Source organism: Taurulus bubalis (assembly GCF_910589615.1).
Source record: "Taurulus bubalis genome assembly, chromosome: 10".
In the NCBI taxonomy this organism is placed as follows: domain Eukaryota; kingdom Metazoa; phylum Chordata; class Actinopteri; order Perciformes; family Cottidae; genus Taurulus; species Taurulus bubalis.
Window position 1 is genome coordinate 22,083,354 of NC_136598.1, and position 21,367 is coordinate 22,104,720.

Sequence of the window (21,367 nt, forward strand, 5' to 3'; positions counted from 1 at the left end):
GTTACGATCTTGTAATCATAGTTGCATAAGTACGGGCAGAGCTTTCTGCTCCTAAAGAGTGTGTAGGGTAGCTTAGCAGCGGTGTGTGCTACCTTATATATTGGGGTGTGCACATATATTCGGTTTGACACATCCTGATTGGCCATCTAGGCTGATGATTTTGCTTGTGTTAATCCATGCTTGTGAGTACGACCCATGGAGTCCAGTGGAGGGCCCCGTCTGTGATCATAGAACTGGGGTTTCAATAGTGTAACCTTCGTTCGTGACCGATTATAGTAGGAAAAGGTTGGAAGCTTTATTCTCAGTTGCTATCTTGACCACAAATTGTGAAGTTCAATTCAAATGGTGTCATCAAATGAAACTTTGGCCGAAGCTGTGACTCGGCAAATTGAAAAAAAAAATATCAGAGCAAAACCAAACTGAACATGAATACAAATGAAATCCATCACACTGTAGAGGAGCCTCTTCCTCAGGTATCGTCACGCTCATTCATGTGGTAGGGACATGACGATGCTGCATATTTAGAGAGAGATTTTCATTCATATGAGAATATGAGGTGTTGATGTATTTTTGACATTCATTACTCACACTGCATTGCACTTTCGAAGCTGAAATATTAAAGCATGTTCTCCAGCATGATAAAAGAGAGGATACGTTTTGCAGGACGACAGATTAGCAGCGTGATATACATGAAATGGATGAGGGCTCCTGCAAGAGGGAGACAGTTGCTGCAGTATGTCACCTTGAACTAAGCCACCGTTATTGAAGCTGCGAACACAGAGGGAGTTAGTACAGAGAGGACGGACAGATGGTCAGACAGAATGATTACCTAAAGAGGTGGTCAGGCCTTGACAGGAATAAATACCTCAATATATATTTAAAAAAAGAAAATATAACATATATACAGTGAAATGTTCTCTTGATGTGTGGCTGTTTTCTGGTCATTATCAATTGACAACCCACACTTTTGCTGTGAGCTAGAGTGGTCAAATACGCGTCATCAGGAAAGAAGTTATGACATTTATAATGTCCTGTAATCACAGTGCACATCAAATCCATCAGGAGACCATTCAACTGCATGATGTGCAGCCTAAACCTTTAAAGCTGGGGTGTGCAACATGAGAGAAACCAGCAAGAGAAAGCTCGATTCTGAAAAGTGAAAAACCCCATGCCAGTGTCGCCAACTATTTATTCCAATGAAAGCAGCACATTACCCCAAAAGTCCATAATGATTTCTTATTACAGTCTTGCAACAGCCACATTTACTGTATGTTTTATTATATTTGTCAGAGCATTGGATTTATTGATTACTTTGGGGTTGAAGACATAATTAAAACAAATTAAAACAAATATTTTGAAATACATGAACGTACCATTGCTTCTATTGCTACACATGCTTTCTCAAAAACATGTCCTTTACCTCAGATTGGTAAGTACATGTTAATAGGTGTAATCATGCCATCTCAATTGATATACAATCTTTCTCAGCCTCTGTTATGCATTTTATTAGCTTGCTCATGAATAAAAAATATATTAAAATCTGCTTGCACAGACTACATGTCGTTGCTACGCAGCTTAGTTATTGACTTTGCTGCTTGGAATACTGTGGCCACAAAGAAGACTCTCCTGGGAAGACACACAGACTGCAGCATGGTACTGGAGCTGTATTATGCTCTGCAATTATGTTCTTTGTGAGGAGCTTTTGTCTTTCCTTTACGCTTTGGACGGGTTTTTTCAGTGGTTATGACATAATGAGTAAACATATACAGTAGTAGACGTGGCTAAATTATGGTGAGGAAATAAATGAGCGAAAGGAAAGTTCTCAGAGATGTTTAATCACACTCTAATTACACATACTGTAATGTGTGTGTGTGTTGTGTCGACACACGCACACTGGAATAACCTGTTCTGTGTACACACAAGACTCAATTTACAGAAACAAGACTCAGTTTACAGCGTGACTTGACTTTCCTGTTTCAGCTTTAGGCGTTAAAATGCCAAATACACCTGAAAAACGAGTGAGAGAGGAATATTTTTCTAAATGTAGAAGAGAGATGAGACTCAGAAGGAAGGCAGAGGCACACACATCTGAGACGATTTAGCAGCTAATGCTAAAGGTAAGTTTACCTTTTAAATCAAAGAAACAACCAGCCGGGCCTGCTACCCAGAACAACAATTTGATTTGTTTTCAGATCAAAGTGTGTGTTGTTTAGTGTGTAAGTATCAATTTTCCATCTAATTCAAGAAGTAACTTACTCAGCATTGAACAATTATCTCTGTGAATGTTGTCTTCCTTTCGGGACTTAACTGCTCAGCAGAGGCCTGCTGATTACCGTGTAAATACGACATCAGGGCCACTGTCTGCTGAACTCAACAGTTAATGCGTTTAGCTTAAAAAAAAGCTGGCAGGGGAACGACTGCATCTCTGGAACTTTTTACGGTTTTATGTTGTATTTATAGCAGATTCACACCCACATGTGAGAGCGTTTCACAACAGTATTTCGTAACCTAGAGACCGGGCCAAAACAGTATTGACTGATGCATCAAATGCAGATGTCAGCCAGTGTTCCAGGTTCCGACAGAGTTGTGCTATAAAGATGCTATGAGGGGTTTTTTGGTCTTACTTGTACATCTGATAGCCGCAGAGAGCTGCAGAGCTGCCGACTCAGGCGCATCCCTTCATCCACCCTGACCCAGAGAAGGAGTTGTGTTGTGGGCAGGAGAGCAGAGTCTGTGGATGGAGGACAACTCTGACTTTGGCTGAGGTGTAAGTTATTTTGAACAAGGCGGACTCAAACTGAACTGCACTCGACTAGAAACAACACATGGCCGTTGTGGATATAATGAGAGAGTGACTCGTGTGGTTCTCATGCCAGTTGGACTTAACCCTAGAACACTAACGTTGGGGGATTTTTACCCGAACGATTGTGTCCATTGTGTTGCTTTTGTCTGAGTTGCGTGGGTCTTTGTGTAGCTTCATGTTGCTCACTGACGTTATTGAAGGTGGTCGTGTCTCTCTGCTCTCGCTGCTTTTTTCAACAGGAACTTGATTTTCACCCGACGTCAGTGATAGAGGGTGAAAAAAAATTGGGTGGATATTACCATTGCAGGGAGACTGTTTCTTCACAGGACAAAGCTCACATGTCCCGGGAACAAGAACAAGTTCATAGATCTATTATTTATATTTTTAATCATGTTTTATTGACGATTCCCTAATTTTTCACCCGATTTTGATAGCTTAGATGCATGATAGCTTTTTTGTTTTATGAGAACAGGATCAAATAAAAGAAGAGTACTTCAATTTTAATATATTTTGATGAGAAGTATATTTTATCATGTACATTATATCGGGTAAAATATACCCAACGTTAGTAATGGTGTTACTATTTGTAACATTAGTGCTCCAGGATTAAGAGAGGATGAAAACTTGTAAAATGTAAGCTTGTCCCCATTAAATTTCTCTCCCCGAGTTTTCACTTAGTGTTTTTATGAAGTTAAATTCTGTAACGGCCCTTTAATACCGGATGAGACAAAGAGGCCACTGCCTCCGTCTGTGACTTATCATCATTTCTGTCAATGTGCAAATGATTGTGTGTCCATGTCTTTGCATGAATATGTGTGAATTCTAGCAGGCAACAAGTTTGTCATTTAGTCAGGCGGCCAAACTAATCTGCCTGAATTCGGGTTGCCATGGGAGATAAGAGATGCAGATGTTGTTGCCGGGCTAGATGGAGCACACAAAGAGATGGGAAGGAGGAGAAAAAGAGAGAGAGAAAAAAAAAAGGTGAAGGAATCAGAATCATAACCAGGACAGAATAGAAAGACGATGGAGCGTTAGGGGAGGGGATACATTAGCATAATGAGACACTCGGATAAAAGAGACAGAACAAAGTGCGAGGACACAACAAATACAGACAACGAGGGTCCTGTTTTAGAGTGACAGCGAGAGCGCAGAGACGACAAATAACTGTCTGGTGTCCTTGCTCCTGTGTCTGCTAGCTGCAGGGAACGTAGACGATGATTGAACACACTGTCAGCACCGCAAGATCCCACTCAGACGGTGCCAGCACAAGCTGCACCGGTGCGTCTTTTTAGCCGCCGCGGGACACGCCTTCCTTCCTCTCGGCCACCCTCACATGATCCCAGTAAACGATACACCACGCAGGCAGACATACCTCACGATAGCATGTGCCGAGAGCACACGCTGACTGACTATCGAACAGATATAGACACGTGTGCTTATTGTTGGTCTGGCTGTCTGAGGCCCAGCTCACAGCTGTGTATCAGCATACAAGACCTTTAACTAGTTAATATTAACTGCTCGGCAAAGCTGTGTGTGTGTGTGTGTGTGTGTGTGTGTGTGTGTGTGTGTGTGTGTGTGTGTGTGTGTGTGTGTGTGCGCATTGGGAGTGTTAAAGATAAGTGCAGATTACCAGTAAAGAGAATGTCATTAGTTTTTATTACATCTAATTGGCTGTAAAGCATGTTTCCAGACTTTTCTGGATAAGCAGTGACAGGTATGGGGAAGGCGTTTATTTCCTGGTTGCTCTTGCCCTGTATCTTATGACACGACTGAGCGTGCAGCAGCTCGACTTCATAAGTGTGATCGTGCATGTTAGTGCGAGGTGTTAGCTGTCAAAGTCATTTGAAGTAGGTTATAGTTGATATTTGTATGTGTGCGCATACCCTCGCATAGCCTTAACCACCCTGCACAGCACACATGTGACGAAACATCGGCGCGTGTGGACCATTATCACCGCCACAGTGTGTTGTGATGAGTCGAGGTGGACGCCCCGGGGACAGAGACGTGTGAATGCACTTAACGATGCATGTGTCTGTGTGAGCGTGTGTGTCACTTTCTGAGGAAGTGGTTGCTTATCAGTGGGTGCGCATGTTGGTGTGAGAGGCTGGAAGTCTCTGTCCGGCCCTGCCCACTCGACACGGCTAAGTATATATACTGTGGTGGTGGGGAATCGAACGCAGCGAGATCCGCTGTTACTTTGAGACTTTAAAGACCTTTAGATTCAGACATTTTGGTGCTGCTTTGAGCATCAAAACACTTGTTTGAAGTGTAAATTAGAGTCATCTAAAGGGCAACAACTCTCTGTTTGGTGTCAGAAGACGTTGGCGGAGTTCTGAAAGTCAAAGTTAAGCAGTGGGATGCCCTGTTTTACATGTTCTGTAATCTTCCTCTCTTTCAGTCTGCAGAGTTCTTCGATATGCTGGAGAGGATGCAGGTATGCAATTCTCATTAATTCTTTCCTGTGAATCCAGTTTCCTTCCTCTTATCTCGACTTTATTTCGCCACTTCTATTTCTTACTCTATCCCTCTCTTCGCCTATAAGTCTGTGCAAAAGTTGCATATTTGCTGTGTGGTGGCACGTTTGTGCTGACAAGAGATTCTTGCTCTGGGTAAAACTAAAACAGAACATGAACAAACTGTGAGATGGTTTCCGCTCTCTCACTTTGTCTGTGCACAGCCAGATTTAACATATACAAGGATGTGACAGACATTGATGTTTCCATCAGCGTAGGTCAGCCAGCTGGGTCCAGTCTGTTGCTCAGATTGGATAATGGGCATGCTGGGGGCAGAGAAGAATAGCACCAGAAAGTGCTGGACTGGTAGACCATTTTTCTCCATCTCTATATGGAATTCATTCAATTTATTGATTTTTTATAAAGTCTCTCTCTCTCTCTGTGTGATACTTCTTTGTGCACTCTTTCGGGGGCCCGTAAGGAGACAGGCTTTAAGTGGTCTGAGGACAGATGGGGATATAACAAGGTTGAGGAGGAGGAGGAGGAGGAGGAGGAGGAGGAGGATGAAGATGTGAGACATGAAAGGCAGAGAAGAAGGAACAAGTGGTCAAAGGAAGATACAAAGAGAAGTAGAAGTACGTTTTGCAGGTCTATCCTTGGGAAATAATGATTTATGTTTTGCAATGAGCTCTCTAAAATGTGTAAATCAGTACCAGGGCTAGTCACTGGAAATGTTCAACAGTTGAGAACACAATGACCCTCAATGTGATGCAGCTTATACATACAGCTATGGAGAGACCAGCCACCGAAAATATTCATTAGTTTTGTGCAACAATTCATGAACGCATCAAACTACCCAAAAACAAAATAGTGATCAAAACCAACATTGCATTGATCGTAATAACAAGCATTGCCCTTGTAGTCTGCCTAACTTAAACAAAAAGAAGTAATTTAACTTTCAGTAGAGTTTGGACTAACACGTTCTTGGGATTTGTCGGCAAAATTTAAGAATGAGGACCCTACTAGGATGTGTACTGGCAAGAATCTGGCAATACAATATGTATCACGACACACTGGTTATGATTCAATATATAGAATATATTGCGATTCTGAAGGCAAGGCGAACAATTGCATTTTCGAAAATATATATAGTTTAGAAAAACTGTCATAGTATAAAGAACACGCCACCACTTGTATACAAGCGGAGTAAGAGAAGAAATAGTGGGATCTATCTGCCTTTGCAGTTCTCACAGTACCGGCAACATTAAACATCAAAGCACAACACAAAATGAACTACGGCCTGCCATGAGTCTAAATCGCGTATTTTGAGAATCGATATACGTTATCATATATTTTTATATATATTCTTACTCCCCCACCTACTTTGAATCAGGGTTTCTCCTTAATAACACTGAAGGAGAAATGTAGAACGAGAAACAGAAGGACAGGCTGACTGAAGACATCAGTAGAGTTATTTGGAAAGTGCGACTGGTTGATGACAGTCAGTCAATGCAGCCCGCTGATCAAAGATGCAGCACACACACACACACACACACACACACACACACACGCACACACACAGATACTGTGCACCATATCCATCTTCTGACACTCGGCGTGCATCGACCTGCTCTCTTGAGCTCTGCCACCTCGAACTCCACAAATGGAGCTCAGCGCTCAAAGTGTGCTTCAATAGCGTAGTCTGGACGGTGCTGACGAAGGTCACCTTTTTGATCCCCCATCTCTTTTTTTTCTCCTCCTTTCTTCTTCATCATCTAACTTCCGCTCTTTCCGCCTCGGCCTCCTCCTTCCTCCTTTGTTTCTCTCTCCATCTTTGTCTCTCTGTCTATGACTGAACATTAACGCCTCTCCAGAGCGTCTTTGTGATCAGTCTCGTATTGTTAACAATGACTCCCCCGTGAGTGTAACAGCTGCTCCATCAATATGCACTCAGACAGACACACGCCACTACAGACCAGGCTGAGAAGTGTGTGTGTCCATGAGTCCGTACTTGTACTGTTCAACTGAATTTTTGATTTGATTGGTGGCACTAGAAGTGATTGTGGTGGTGTGTATGTTCAGCACTCTGAATTCCCGCTCTTGCTCAGTCATGTAGACAAGATGTTCCACTGGGGCTGGACCATAATTGGCCAATTTACTTTGTGTCTACCAGATTGGCTTTCAGATCTGCATATATATATATATATATATATATATATATATACACATACAAAACACTGCAGCATCGGCCCACGTCTCAGTGTGTCCCGCGAAAAGGTAATGAGGAAAAGGGACTCGTATTATGTCTGGAGGCTACATCCAGAGAGATAGGATGACTAAGCGTCTGTATTACCTGAGTGAGTGAGTGAGTGAGTGAGTGAGTGAGTGTGTTTGTGTGTGTGTGTGTGCACGCAGAAAAGTGAATTAGCAACAATGACTCAACCAGTTGTCGTCTGAGCAACAGAGACAGTGAGGTGCCATGTTCCGACACAGTTTCTTTTAAATGCACAATAAACAAACAAAACTTGCTTTTTTTTCCTTTTCTTTTCTTTTTTTACCCTTGTGCTTTTCCGCCCTCATGCTGCTCACGGACACTAATTAGGTCCCGAAAGCTGAAGAGCCCAAAAGATGGAAGGTGTGACCAGACACCGTACACACACTTGAACATTTCTGACCCGTTTGTGTTATTATGTCTCTGCATGTTTCCCTTCATCACTGCTTCATCGTGATTTGCTCTGTGGCTTTTCTTGTCTCATCTGTCAGCCTATGAAAGATTCTGATCCACTCCCCCCAAAACCCCCAACCCCTCCCGACCCCCTTTTGTGAGCGCTTTTCAAATTTTTCTAAGGGCTTTTAAAGTAAAAGATCAATAGCCTCATGATCTGATTGATTATAAGTTGAATTAACTCCAACTGTCAATTGATCCTCTCTGGACTGCCAGTAACCTGCCTCCTGCTGCTGCAAAATTTAAATGACTGGCTGTACGTAGCACTGTTCCTTCAGTGGTGCAGACGGGCCTCAGCAGTATTTAGAGGTCATACACCGGCGCTGTGCTATGCTAGCAGACTGCCAAACCACTACAGGCTCGTAACAGCTCTTCAAACCCCAAGGGGGGCTGCTGAATCAAAGCAGCTCTGACATCATCAAGGGGTGACGCGACCTCATCAATGTTTGCTGATGACTGTGCATTTCAGGCTGTTGCATCATCACCTACGCGTCTATTTGGCGTAATAAGTTGTGTTACCTCTCTGTTGCTGTGTTTGTGACTGCGCTCGTAACTGTCTCATTGTGTTCAAAGTCAGTGAAGTTCACTTGTGTTAAATTTAGACTCGTTAACGGTGTGTGTCCTCTATTCGACAGGATGACTACATCCCCTACCCACGGATAGAAGATGTGAGTCACTTCTCACTCTCATAACACACATTTACACCCCTCTCATGTGGAACCACTAGCTAGGAGTGTTTCCGACAATAGATAATCCATTTAGAGAACTACTTTTGCATATTATTACATAACAAGCTTATATTGCAAAAGTGCAATTCTGTTGAACGTTGCTTGTCACCAGAACTATTATATCATTTCGCACCTCACTGCCCTCCTCCTGCTCTCCGGTACAAGGTCCTGGAGAAAGGTGGTCCGTACCCGCAGGTGATCCTGCCACAGTTCGGGGGTTACTGGATTGAGGATGTGGAAGCGCCAGCCGGGACCCCCTCTTCCTCAGAGTCCAGTTTCTGTGAGGAGGAGGAGGACGGAGGAGAGGGCATCAGCCCCGGTGGAGGGCACAGCTACCGCCTGGAGTGTAACAGCACAGCCCGTGCATACCGCAAGCACTTCCTAGGCAAGGTGAGCGAGTGTGTATTAACGTCAGTGTCACCGTGTATTTAGCAGAGGAAGACTGTCTCTCTCTCACAGCCTCTTTTCTACATTCCCACATCCAGGAACACATGAACTATTACTGCACCGGCAGCAGCATAGGCCACCTCATCATGTCTCTGAAACACGAGGAGGCGGAGGGACAGGAGTTCCTGCGCATCATGCTCAGGTATTCTTGGTATCTGATTGGTCAGGTTGTTCTTCTTGTCTACTACACTAATGACAATAACAAGACGAGGAGTCTACAGCCATTCCAGTGGCTCTGCGAGACGTGTACATTGAGCTAAATGCTAACGTCGGCATCCTCACATTGACAATGCTAGCATGCTGATATGAAGCAGGTTTAAAGTTTCCCATGTTAACCATCCTGGTGTTGTGTGTTAGCATGCTAACATTCGCTTATCAACAATAAAGACGTAGCTGAAGCTACTGAGTTGGATCATGCAACATCTAAACATCATGCATCCAATGACGACCATCCAATTGCAAGCCATGCAATACTTGTAGAAACATTACAGTCAAAGCCACAAATGACAATCTAACGAACCAACCGAAAGAGCATCACAGACTCTCTCTCCCTGAAAGAGTCTCCCTCTTTGTCTTTTGTTGCAGCTTTTTTGTCACGATTAGCTCTGAACAGATCTGTGGCGCTGTAAGAAACTGCTTTCTTACCATTATCACAGTTGGTGACATTTACATCAACAGAAAGACAATGAAGCGGCGCCATGTTGTCGATTAGCAATTGTGGGCACCGCAGCGGGGCCCGTAGCCAGGTGATGGCTAATCTATCTTTTTTTAGACTAAACTCATCATGATCATATCTAATATTACCTAATTGCTTATACACAAGGAGTAACAAACGTTTTGAAGTCTCTTTGATGGAATACATATCTGAGCAATATGACCAGCAGGGATCCTCTTGTTCTGTTGCAGGTCGAGGATCAAAACAGTGCATGACAGGATCTCTTTAGCAGGCATCAACCAGCTGCCCAGCGTGCCGCAGATTGCCAAGGTAAGACCGAGTTTAGAAGTGCACACGGCTGAAACAAATACATTTTCAGGGCAACATCTAAACATCATGCAGCAGAAGTGCAGGATTTGATACGTGGTTGTTGGTTATTAACTGACGGAGGGAGCTTGAAGGAGGAGGACATTATTTTTCAGCAGCTTGGTGATCTCAATCAATCATCATTAAATCCTTTCACAACAGCACTGGAGTTTTTAATTTCACTTTTCCAACACATAAAAAGGTGAATGCAACACAAGACAAATGTATTACAGCAAATCAACAAAGTAGAAATAAGCATGTTATGTAGATAAGTAGTTAATACAAGTACATTTAGATAAACCAATAAATAATATTCGTAATAAAAGCAGGAATATCCACTTCCTGTTCATTTTTACATAACCACAAAAAAAAGGAAACCGAACGTCATAAACGTTCCCTTGGTAATCGTTAGCCCTTGCAGTGAATGAATTAATGAATATGAATGAATGAATATATACTTTATTAATCCCTAAGGGGAATTTTTTTTGTCGTCATCAGTAGCGCCTTACCACTTGAAATACAAACACACACGATAAAAGATGAAATATATAAAGAAGCAACAGTGAGCGATTCAAAAGAGGCGACGTCTGTCATTCACTGACAGAAATCAGTCCTTGAGGTGGCAATGAAGCTTGTTTGGAGATCTGCCTCCAAAAATCACACAGCTGTGAATAGTGTGACAGTAGTTTGATCAAATACTCACTTTCATAAGAGAAACAGCAGAAGTACACATTTTGTTACATGTGATTTGATGATATCGTCAGTGCTGTGTGATCTGATGATAAACCCAGGATGTCGAGCAAATAATTAATTTTTTAAAATTTTAGATGTCAAGAGATATATACATATTTTAATTAATTAACTATCTAATTAAGCTTGTGTGCATCACCCAATGGCAAGAAATAACATTTCCCTTCTGTATCCAGTGTTGCCAGATTGGACTGGTTTCCACCCAGTTGGTCTACTTTTTGATTAAGTTGGTCTCGTTAGATGAAAATTGTTTTTTTGGCTCAAAAATACAGATCCAAAATTCTGTTAATTTGTTCTACATGAGTTGTATTCAATTATTTTTAGGGAAAAGTTAGGACAAACTCACCTTGACGTCATCAACATTGATATTGGCATGGCAACTTGTGTATTTGTCACCTCTCTTGTGTAATCGTTGGTTATGTTATGCAGATATGAAGCTTTGTATGCTTGTGATGCGTTTTCTACTAAACGTAATAATTTGGACTAGTTTTTTATTGAACTGGGTGGATTTTAAGTTGTGATTATGCTGGAAACTGTCGATCCGGTCTGGCAACACTGTTTAAATCGTTGTATACTTTCCATATTGTATAATGACATTCGTCTTTTTCTTCTCTCAGCTTCTGTGTGACGATACCACGGGTCTGAAGTTCAACCCCGCCCTCTACCCCCGGGTGAGTTTTTCCTAATGTCCCACATTGCAGCTTCATTGCAACCAGACTGACCTCAGCTCATCCCGCCTGTTATACATTCATTCATTCAAGGTGACATGAGTTACCTTCTCTTGTCTGCTCCTGCGGAGTGACAAGGGCGCACCGTGCTGTTGAAAGTGCTAATGCTACAGCATCTCTCACCGGCCTTAACCAGAAAAATAAGCCCACAATGTATCACATTTTAACCTCCAACATCTGCCCAGCTCAGTAAGTGCATTATTCAAAAGCGACAACTTCCTAAAATGGACATGAAAGATCTGTTTCTCCTCCTGTGAGCCAGGCTGAGGAGTGTGATGGAGCATACTTTCAGCCTGTGCCTCAGGACAGGAAAAAAATAAAAAATGAAAAACCCATCTGTGTCTCAGTCTGCAATAGGCAACGACGAGTTCACCGCCTTCGCTGAGGGCCGTGACAGTTTGTCGCATGTCAGCCTTACGCGCCCTGGAGACATGTTGGAGACCGCGAAAACATGTTTTCCTAACTACCACAGCAAGAAGAAAGTGTGTAACACAAGTAAGTAAGTAGGACATTGTTGCTTTTGTGTACGCACAGGGATCCCAGTTGATGGTGGCGTATGACGAACACGAGGTGAACAACACCTTCAAATTTGGAGTCATCTACCAGAAGTTTAGACAGGTGAGAAGTCAGAGATCTTGCCTGTGCACCACTACCACATTACATTACATTTAATTTAGCTGACGCTTTTATCCAAAGCGACTTACATTTTTGCTCTACACACCGTAGACACAGCAACGGGGAGCAAATATTAGATCTCATCCACTGATTTCTGTCTCGTATCTTGCCCTGTTTCTTTTTTTTTTTATTTTGCTCCGTACCATAATCATGTCTCCTCCTCTCAGACATCAGAGGAAGAGTTGTTTGGGAACAACGAGGAGACGCCAGCATTCAAGGAGTTCGTCAGCATCCTGGGCGACAATATCGAACTTCACGACTTCAAAGGGTAAGAGTCGGAGTAGAGCATGATGCGAAGAAGAAGAGGAAAGAAACCGACTCGAGTGCATTTAAACTGGGGGAAAAAAGCAGGGTTTAGAAACATCAAAATAAGTGGAGACTAGAGAGGTCAACAAGGATCCAAAGAACGATGCCGTTATAGTGAATTGCAATGGAGCAGGTTTTTATTGCTGTAACCTTGGGGCATTTTGTCCTGCTGATTCGGCGTTAGCTTGCAACCGGGATAAGCTGCTTATCAAAACAGATCTGAGAACAGAAAGTGTCCCGTAGACGTGCAATCAGAGCTTAGTATACTGCCTTTATTGTCTTGCAGGCTTTTTAGATATTGTCTCACAGACGTTACTGTTCTTGTTAGCGAGGCTTTGAATTGTCGCGTTACAGCAAACTGCACAACATCTCTGGGTGGCCTTGGCTCTACTTAAGAAAAGAAATGCGATGAAACTGACATTTAAAATGCACGGAAATGAAATCTATCTCATTGCTGAATGCTGGAGGCCTCATGGAGAGTGTGACGCACGTGCTTTGATAATGTGACAGGTTCCGCGGTGGGCTGGATGTGTCCCACGGACAGACCGGGTCTGAATCTGTCTACACTGTATTCCGACGGAGGGAGATTATGTTCCATGTGTCGACCAAGCTTCCCTTCACTGAAGGAGACGTCCAGCAGGTACAAGACTTTGATACTGGCTTCATTATTGTTGCACCCATGGCTAAATGGATTTAACTGCAAAATAAGAATCCTTTGGCTCAAAAACATCAACAATAAACCAGTCAGATGTTCTCATTGATATTGCCATTATGTTACGTCAAATGTTTGCATGTTATTTGATGTAAAGCCAATACAATCCTCCTTAGAAACAACTAAATCCAGAGTGCTTACAGTGCATTATGTGTCGTAGAGGACTTATTATAATCATGTGAATTTCCCCCCTCTGCTTCTTTAGCTCCAGAGGAAAAGGCACATAGGAAATGACATTGTGGCCGCAGTCTTCCAAGAAGATGCCACGCCGTTTGTTCCCGACATGATCGCCTCCAATTTCCTGCACGCTTACTTGCTGGTGCAGGTTGAGAACCCCTGTACGGAGCACACGACATACAAGGTACACACCAGGCCTGTGTGGTAAAAGGACTGCGTGTTAGCTGTAAAGTAGTAATTCAAACAAGCTGCAAGGGAGTGTCCGCTGGTTGCTGGGAAGGAAATAAACTGAGCTCACATGAACAACTGCATAAACGCGGCAGAGCACATAATAAATCAACCATTCTCTCGCGACGAAAGGGTGTTCTCGAGCTTTCCTCGAAGTTCGAAACCCGAGCCCTCCTGAAATACACGTTAATAACGTGTTACTATTATTTGTTTTATGTCAACAGGTGTCTGTTACAGCGAGGGAGGACGTGCCTCCTTTTGGACCCCCTCTCCCAAACCCGGCTGTCTTTAGGAAGGTGAGAGAGAGAGAGAGCTGTGATCAGCAGAGGGGAAATATAATAGACTTGAGTCATAGATTTGATCACCGTGACCTTTCCAAAGCAAAATATCTCGCGTCTCGACTTTTTGAAGTGAACTGAGGCTTTCCTTTGACTTAAACCTAATCAATCATTTTGCTTTTAAAGGGCACAAAGTTAATTTGAAAGTGATTACAAATTTGAAGAAGCGAATGCAAATATATATATGGTGAGAGTTCGTAATGACTCCTGCACTCTGACACTGCATTACAGAACCACCACTTTAAATGCTAAAACATTTACTTCAGTGAGATTTTGTATGCTGAATTTGTACTTTTCCACCACAGCTCAGTATTTGAAATTGTCTTATTTAAATCAAGTCAAACAGCTTAACGCTTGGACTATTCAATCAGATCATTGTCACAAAGGGGAAACTGCATTTTAGAAACAGTCTGGCTTCAAGACTCAGTAGAAGATTCGTGAACAGATGAGGCAGATGAGGATTTCAATCAGTGAGGTCGATCCTCCCGATCAGACAAAGTGTACTGCAACTGTGTCCATTCTCTATCGTTACCCTTCTGGTTCCTCATCTAATTCCACCCCTCCCTCTCTCTCCAGGGTCCTGAGTTTCGAGACTTCCTGCTGACAAAGCTGATCAATGCTGAAAACGCCTGCTACAAATCCGACAAATTCGCCAAACTAGAGGTGACACACGTCCGCACGACCACACTCAAACGCCACAGCGTGCCTTCAGTCACAAGCTCAGCGTCGTCCATAATCACCACCAACCCCGATGGTTTCCTACATGAGTTTCGTGTGTGTGTGAATTGATCCAGGGGCGAACGCGTGCCGCGCTGCTGGACAACCTCCACGACGAGCTGCACAGACAGAGCCAGGCGACGCTGGGTCTCAGCCTGCCGGGAGAGGAGGACAAGCTGGAGAACGGGGGACACGGGGGTCTGCTCGAGTCCTTCAAGGTGAACATGAACCTGGACACGAGTATACGTGACGGCATGTGATGCTTCCTCAGCCATGTGACATTTATTTAATCACCATCATTAGTCCAGGAGTCTGAGGTTTTCTTGCTGTAGGTCAACTAAAGGTCACCGGTGTGCAAGATGACTTAAGGGGCTAAACTATCAGTAGCGTTGTTACTGCTGCTTTTCCGGCTCCGCTTGAAGATTTTGACCTTATATTCCAAGTGTGTGTGTGTGTGTGTGTGTGTGTGTGTGTGTGTGTGTGTGTAGGCATGTCAACCGAGGGCATAGATTTGCATATGGACGATACGGACATCTTAAAGTATTATGGCTTCATTGTCATTAAGTTACGACTTTAGTATTGTAATATTACCTTTTTCCCAGATATGTGAGATATATGTAAATGTGCAGAAACCTTTGAACTACTGAGATATTGCACCTTTAGGCTATCAAAGTAAAGAGGTTCATGAATTAATTAACGCCAATTATTTCATCATTGAGGTGAGACGTTGTCACACTAACACTTAAAGAGGTGAATCATGCCTCCACGTGTTGATGTTAAATGAGAAAAGCAGATCTACAGGAGAGTATTTTGAAGCAAGCTAGAATGCATGGGAGCCTTGATGCATTATTTTCAATTACATTTTCATGTGTTGTCAGCTGCCGCCTAAATGTGGTTTGGAAAAACATTTCCACCAAAATGAGTGCAGAAAAAAAAAATCAGCAGGAAAGGGAGTGCTTGACCCGCAAAACTTCAAACGAAAACCTACGCCCCTGGTGTGTGTGTGTGTGTGTGTGTGTGTGAAAATGAATGCACATTTTTTTCAGTTCTCTCTCAATCTCTCTGTGTTTTCACACTCTTTTGTCCACATTTAAAGGCTAATTGATGTTAATATGACCATTAACATGTATATTTGTGTGTGTGTGTGTGTGTGTGTGTGTGTGTGTTTTCTGAACGTGTGACTAATGTGATAATTTGGCTCTCTACTTCACAGGCATTATGGACAGCTACTTTGCACTTTCTGCAGTCAGTCCCAGGGGGCGCTGTTCTCATTGCTGCCCTGGCAGTCGCTGTGTATTACCTGTCTGCATTACTGTAAAGTCAACAGAGGATCGCAATGAATAAACATTGTTTTTATATAATGTTGTTTGTGTTTATGCTTTCAAAGAAAATAAGCTCTTCATGTTGTATTTTTCATTTCGATTCAATTGGATTTTATAAATTTATCTGCCGTAGATAGCAAAATTTATACAAAATACAAAACATTGAAATGGTATTTAACGGTGTATTTAAATTCGACTGCCTGGAATTGATTTTGGACTCTAAAAAAAATCTATTTAATAAATGCATACAAAATAATAATAAGGATTAGTACAAAATGTTTTCATTCATCAACTCCAACCTATTTGGCTTCATTCTTGAAGAACTGCACCCCCTGGTGGCTGTATTGTGCAATAGCATCTATGACCCCACATTAAAATGAAAGCTGATAAAACACAGCTTTGTTCTGCATCTTTCTTTTACTTCCCTCTCTCGGTCCTTCCACGTTCACTCACTGGTTTTTCCTTTACCCATCTTCTTCCTTCGCCTTTCCTCTGTGCACCTTGGTCTTCCTCTGTTCCTCCTCCTCCTCCTCCTCCAGAGAGCCATGCGTGTCAGGAGCCACTCCATGGAGACCATGGTGGGGTCTCACCGTCACAGGAGCCCCGGGGTAGGAGGCGGGGTCCCGGCCAGCGTGAGCGGGGGAGGACTGCCGCAGAGCACCAGCGAATGCACAAAGAGCACCTTCACTGTGAGTAAGAGGGCATGAAGGGGTGAAGGAAGATGGCTGCTCACTCTAAATGAAAAGAGTCAACAATTAAAGATAAAAAATCCTAATAGAAAATAACTACACCTGTGTTGTCCTTTTAGAGAAAGCCTCTAAGTGAAATATGTCATTTAAGGGATGGTTATTAAGAGTGTTTTCTTTCTTTTTTTGGAATAAGGAGAAGCCTAATTCTATAATCTGTGATCTTCAGCCTCCTGTGTTGTCAGCCAAGTCTCCTCTGAAGAGCCCGGTGAAGCGGCGCTCCGGCCTCTTCCCCCGTCTCCACTCCAGCACAGAATCCCCAACGGACAAACACACGCGCAGGTTGGTGTTTTAGGACTCACTGTTTTAAACGGGACTGCATTTCTTGTTCGGAAGTTGTCTCGTCGGGCAATGTCATTAATGTGTTTTCTTTTATCTGCAGCGACCAAAAGCTTGCAGAGTTCTGCCCGCTGTCCCAAGAGGGGAGGTCAGAGACATCATCCAATCCCAGCTCGCCTGAGATTTGCCCCAACAAAGAGAGGTAAGACGAACATTTGCTCACGGAGATCATCTTAACCCTTCTTTAGATTCTGTAAAACTTGGTCTTTTGTCTCATGTCTTATCTTCTCCAATGTTAAGCTTCTCTACACCCTCTGTCCCCCGTCTGTTTCCCCCAAAAGGCCGTTCATCAAGCTGAAAGAGTGCGGCAGCGGCAGACCGAACATCTCTCGCTCGTCATCCAGCACCAGCAGCTTCAGCAGCACCACGGGGGAAACAGAAGCTCTGGAGGAGCTGGAGACGGTGAGGGTCGACACTCACGGAGCGAGCTCGTCTTTACAAGAGAAAACGGAGGAAATTGAGTTTGAGTTGAAAGTGGAGGGATTTGGAAACGCAGCCCTAAAAGAGTGAGCGTTTAGTGGCAGCGCCAATGCTTTCATGGGTGAAATAGTCGGTAATTACCCAGAGCTCTCTAATAGAGAGTGTTGGACATCAGCACATTGATTACAACGATTACAGCTCCTCTCACTTTCTGTGCAGAACACTGTCTGTCAGTGTGGTTTTATTCAACATGAGAAATGCTGTCCAATTGTTCCTAGTCTCACCATTTAACTGCATGGGAATCACACGGAGGGCTGTTAAAAATGTCATTATTCCGGGGCCAGAGAAAATAGAGACTTTTGTAGCAGAACAGTGATCATCATGGGGAAATTAGATTCCTTTGCCTGAAAACAGCTCGCCTGGCTCTCTCCGAAGGGAAGACAATCAGCCATAGCAGCACCTCTAAAGCGCACTGATCAATATGTTCTACCTTGTTTGTTTAATCCGCACAAATACCCAAGTGCAAAAACAGAAAGTTGTGGTTTTACGGGGGGGGTGTATCAGGCTGTTTCTGGGAAAGGACTCAATGAAGTCTTTTCTTCCTCCCTGTAAAAACAGCAGCTTTTCACTTTTACGCTTGAAATCTTGAACAAACACGTTTATTCGTGAGCTTTACAGGTGCTATTCTCAACCAGTCGGCAAGCGCTCACTGGTGGGACTCAGAACACCATCTAGTGGGCTGTGGAGGAACAGAATGGAAGGGAAGGGGATTTTCACTTTACTTTACACATCACCGACACATCATCAGGTCGGGACAAACAGGATCTGGCTTTTGAAACAAAGATGGTGTGCATCTCTGCATCAGTAGCTCCATTTCCTCTGTAGTGAGGAAATATGACCCTGTATACATTCAATTTGGTTTCCTATGGCGAGCAGTGATGGCTGAGGGTATCAGCCGTAGGATGAGGTATTAGCAAATGTATTTTGGTCATTACAGCCCAATTTATTTTCTTCTCCTTTCTTTCTTGTCATGTTTTAACGCTCTGAGGTGGGCCTTAAAATAAGTTAAAAAGGTTGAGAACTGATGTTGAGGTGCAGTGGGGTTTTTACCCGCTTTGTTCAGAGCCAGACGAGCTGTTTCTCCATGGTTTCAAGTCTTTATGCTAAGCTAAGCTAACCGGCTAATGTCTGTAGCTTCCCAAAAGTGAGCTTTCAAATTGCTGAAGCGCTGAAAAGCTTTAAAACTCCTGAGAATGATCTTATGGCTCTTCCCTACAAAGCATTATTTCCATGCTGTATTTTCTGCTGAAATATCACTTCTTTCCTGCATCTCTTCCCGCACGTTAAATGTCTTTGTGCTCTCCGTCCCCCAGGCCAGCCATCCCTCGATAACGTGCTCATCCGCCTTTAGTCCCTCCCTCAGCGTCGACAGCCCGGGATCAGGTACCCCTGTCATCATGTGCCGCAGTCCGACAGGTAAACCTGCTATTTCTCGCACCGCCATCACAACCCCGCTGTCAACGGGTTTTTTAAAGCGCGACGTCCCGGAGATGACAGATTCTCTAATGAGCATTTCCTTCGCATCTCTTCTCCGTGCCCTTCTCCCACATTCTGCAGATGTGAAAAGTAAGACGTCCCCGAGGTCAAACTTGAAGTTCCGCTTTGACAAAATGAGCCACTCATCCACAACTGTAAGTGTCGTAATGCCTGTCTGCTGCTGAGCCTATTTGAAAGAAAAGTGATGATTATTAATAAAGAGAATGAAAAGGGAACAGTAAATCACATACCAAAAGAAGAAACTAACAGAATTTAGAGCGGCAGGTTGAAAGCGATGAGAAAAAGGCCCCTCCTGTGTTTTTGATACCCTCACTGTCCATCTTACACATCTCATTATCTACAGATCCCCGTGTAATGCCACTGAAACAGGCGAGCTGGTGATGGGTACTAGGCCCAGATTGAACGACGCCTGCTGTCTCCTCTAACTGGCCTCTGTGTTCACTTTGCTCTCTTTCAGTCTGAGTAGCTTTAAAGAAATGGAAACATCAGACTGGCACAACAAAAAAGGGACCGCGCGGGTTGATGGAGCTGCAAAAAAAAGAAAAATCACAACAACAACCACCAAATCTGCGTAGAAGCACTTCCATGCGCCAAGGAGGATCTGATAAGAAGACCAACTGCACCACACACTATAAACTAACTGACAATACTGTGAGTGTATAGTGAGGAGAAGCAGCTGCCATGTTGGCTTTCCTTTTAACCAACCTTAGACTACAGAAACTAGTCAACGCTTTGCCAATGTTACCAGTTGCTGCATCTCGGTTGTTAGTCGTCTACATCACATGTAAGTCCTAGCATGGCTGTAATACTGTGGGTGTCGGCAGAGCCAGACTACGCCTCAGCTTTTGCTTTCTCAAGCATCTCGTTCAATGGTGATCTAGAAGAACGGTAACAACGAGACTGCCGAACTTTTACTCTTTATCTAGTCGACTGCTGAGACGTCTTTACGAATTGTCAGACATCAGGATGTTCCCCTTTTTTTTTGCCTTTTCCCCCTTGAATGGTACGTCTGGAAACAGTTCCTCTTTCGCCTGAAATAACTACGCGGACACACAAACAACACACAAGCACAGTGACATTGTGTAGACTTACAGTAGCAGCGTTTCTGGAGGCGACAACGTGGGGAGCCTCAACTCTCCACTGTGGGAGCTGAGCTTGTTTCTTTGCATATACAAAAAAAAAAAAAACGCTTTTCTAGGGAACACCTTTGATTTCCGAGATGCTTTTGTAACCTTGCTAGCTGCCGCATTGTGTCTACTGCACTATAAACACGACATTGCTGAAGCGTAGTCCATACCGATGGCAGCATTTCTGTACCTCGGAGGGTAACTTCATAGCCCTGAAGTCAAGTGCTTGGTTAGTGGAAATGAGGTCACTTGGGCCAGAGTAGGAGACACTGCCAACACATTTTGCCATAAGCTTATTTTAGCCAAAGCTGCGCCTTACAATCTCGTGGATCTGGTTACAGCACAGCTGTGGGTAGCCGATCCACGCCGTCATTTGCTGAAAATAGACGTTGCACTGACATTTCTCCTTCCGATACCTCCCATTGAAGCTTGCTAGCTCGGTGTATCTGTCTATGTTTCGGTGGAACTTTTTGAACGGGAAAGTCTCCCCGGGTTATAAGTTCCCCACCGTGCGAGCTGATGAAGAAGACTTGAAAAAAAAAAAGATGAAAACTAAAAAGATGCTTCAGGTTAGACAAACCTTTGAACCACACTTTGGCAAAAAAAAAAAAAACACTTTGAATGTGAACCTTTTTTTTTGACGCTTTGTTAGTTGTTATTACAAAGTCTCTTAGAAGTTGATCGCAAAGCCAGCTGCTTACAAGCACAACAGGACTAAAAGTCTCCTCCCGTCCTCAACTATACGTAACGTTAGCCTGGAGCTGCACAAACTACAGTGAGCAGGGGCAAAGTGGGAGTGTGCTAATCAAGAAAGGAATAAAAAACTTGCAGACATACAGATGTGTTTCCACGTGTGACCCAACAGCCAAGCTGGTCGGTCTTTTGGAAGAACGTCTCTGTGCTCGGACTCCGGAGAGAAGCATTCCTGGATGGTCTTGACAGTGTGTGAAGTTCTGTCGTGTGACACTCGAATACCAGATGGGGGGGAGGTCAGTTCACCCAAACAAACAAAAAACCTTCTTAGTGATTTAGGTGACGCTTTAGTTCT

At 43.5% G+C, this 21,367-nt stretch overlaps 1 protein-coding gene across 2 annotated transcripts in view; it reads left to right on the forward strand.

Moving 5' to 3' along the window:
- LOC306742723 (rap1 GTPase-activating protein 2-like) overlaps positions 1 to 19,954 on the forward strand; it is a gene marked incomplete at its 5' end in the record, with an annotated part of 35,138 nt that extends 15,184 nt beyond the window's left edge. The window contains 20 exons of one of the 2 annotated variants that reach the window (XM_079225133.1): positions 5,202 to 5,237; positions 8,617 to 8,649; positions 8,875 to 9,099; positions 9,195 to 9,298; positions 10,063 to 10,141; positions 11,545 to 11,598; positions 12,190 to 12,273; positions 12,498 to 12,598; positions 13,147 to 13,276; positions 13,554 to 13,709; positions 13,978 to 14,049; positions 14,668 to 14,754; positions 14,886 to 15,026; positions 16,670 to 16,819; positions 17,046 to 17,158; positions 17,259 to 17,357; positions 17,497 to 17,617; positions 19,009 to 19,111; positions 19,253 to 19,326; positions 19,650 to 19,954. In XM_079225133.1, coding sequence (XP_079081259.1) covers positions 5,202 to 5,237; positions 8,617 to 8,649; positions 8,875 to 9,099; positions 9,195 to 9,298; positions 10,063 to 10,141; positions 11,545 to 11,598; positions 12,190 to 12,273; positions 12,498 to 12,598; positions 13,147 to 13,276; positions 13,554 to 13,709; positions 13,978 to 14,049; positions 14,668 to 14,754; positions 14,886 to 15,026; positions 16,670 to 16,819; positions 17,046 to 17,158; positions 17,259 to 17,357; positions 17,497 to 17,617; positions 19,009 to 19,111; positions 19,253 to 19,326; positions 19,650 to 19,658 — 1,971 coding nt within the window. In that variant the 3' untranslated portion in view covers positions 19,659 to 19,954. Of the gene's footprint in view, positions 1 to 5,201; positions 5,238 to 8,616; positions 8,650 to 8,874; positions 9,100 to 9,194; positions 9,299 to 10,062; positions 10,142 to 11,544; positions 11,599 to 12,189; positions 12,274 to 12,497; positions 12,599 to 13,146; positions 13,277 to 13,553; positions 13,710 to 13,977; positions 14,050 to 14,667; positions 14,755 to 14,885; positions 15,027 to 16,021; positions 16,138 to 16,669; positions 16,820 to 17,045; positions 17,159 to 17,258; positions 17,358 to 17,496; positions 17,618 to 19,008; positions 19,112 to 19,252; positions 19,327 to 19,649 lie in introns of those variants that run through there. The other variant, XM_079225134.1, reaches the window with a different exon arrangement.
- Positions 19,955 to 21,367: the final 1,413 nt, after the last annotated feature.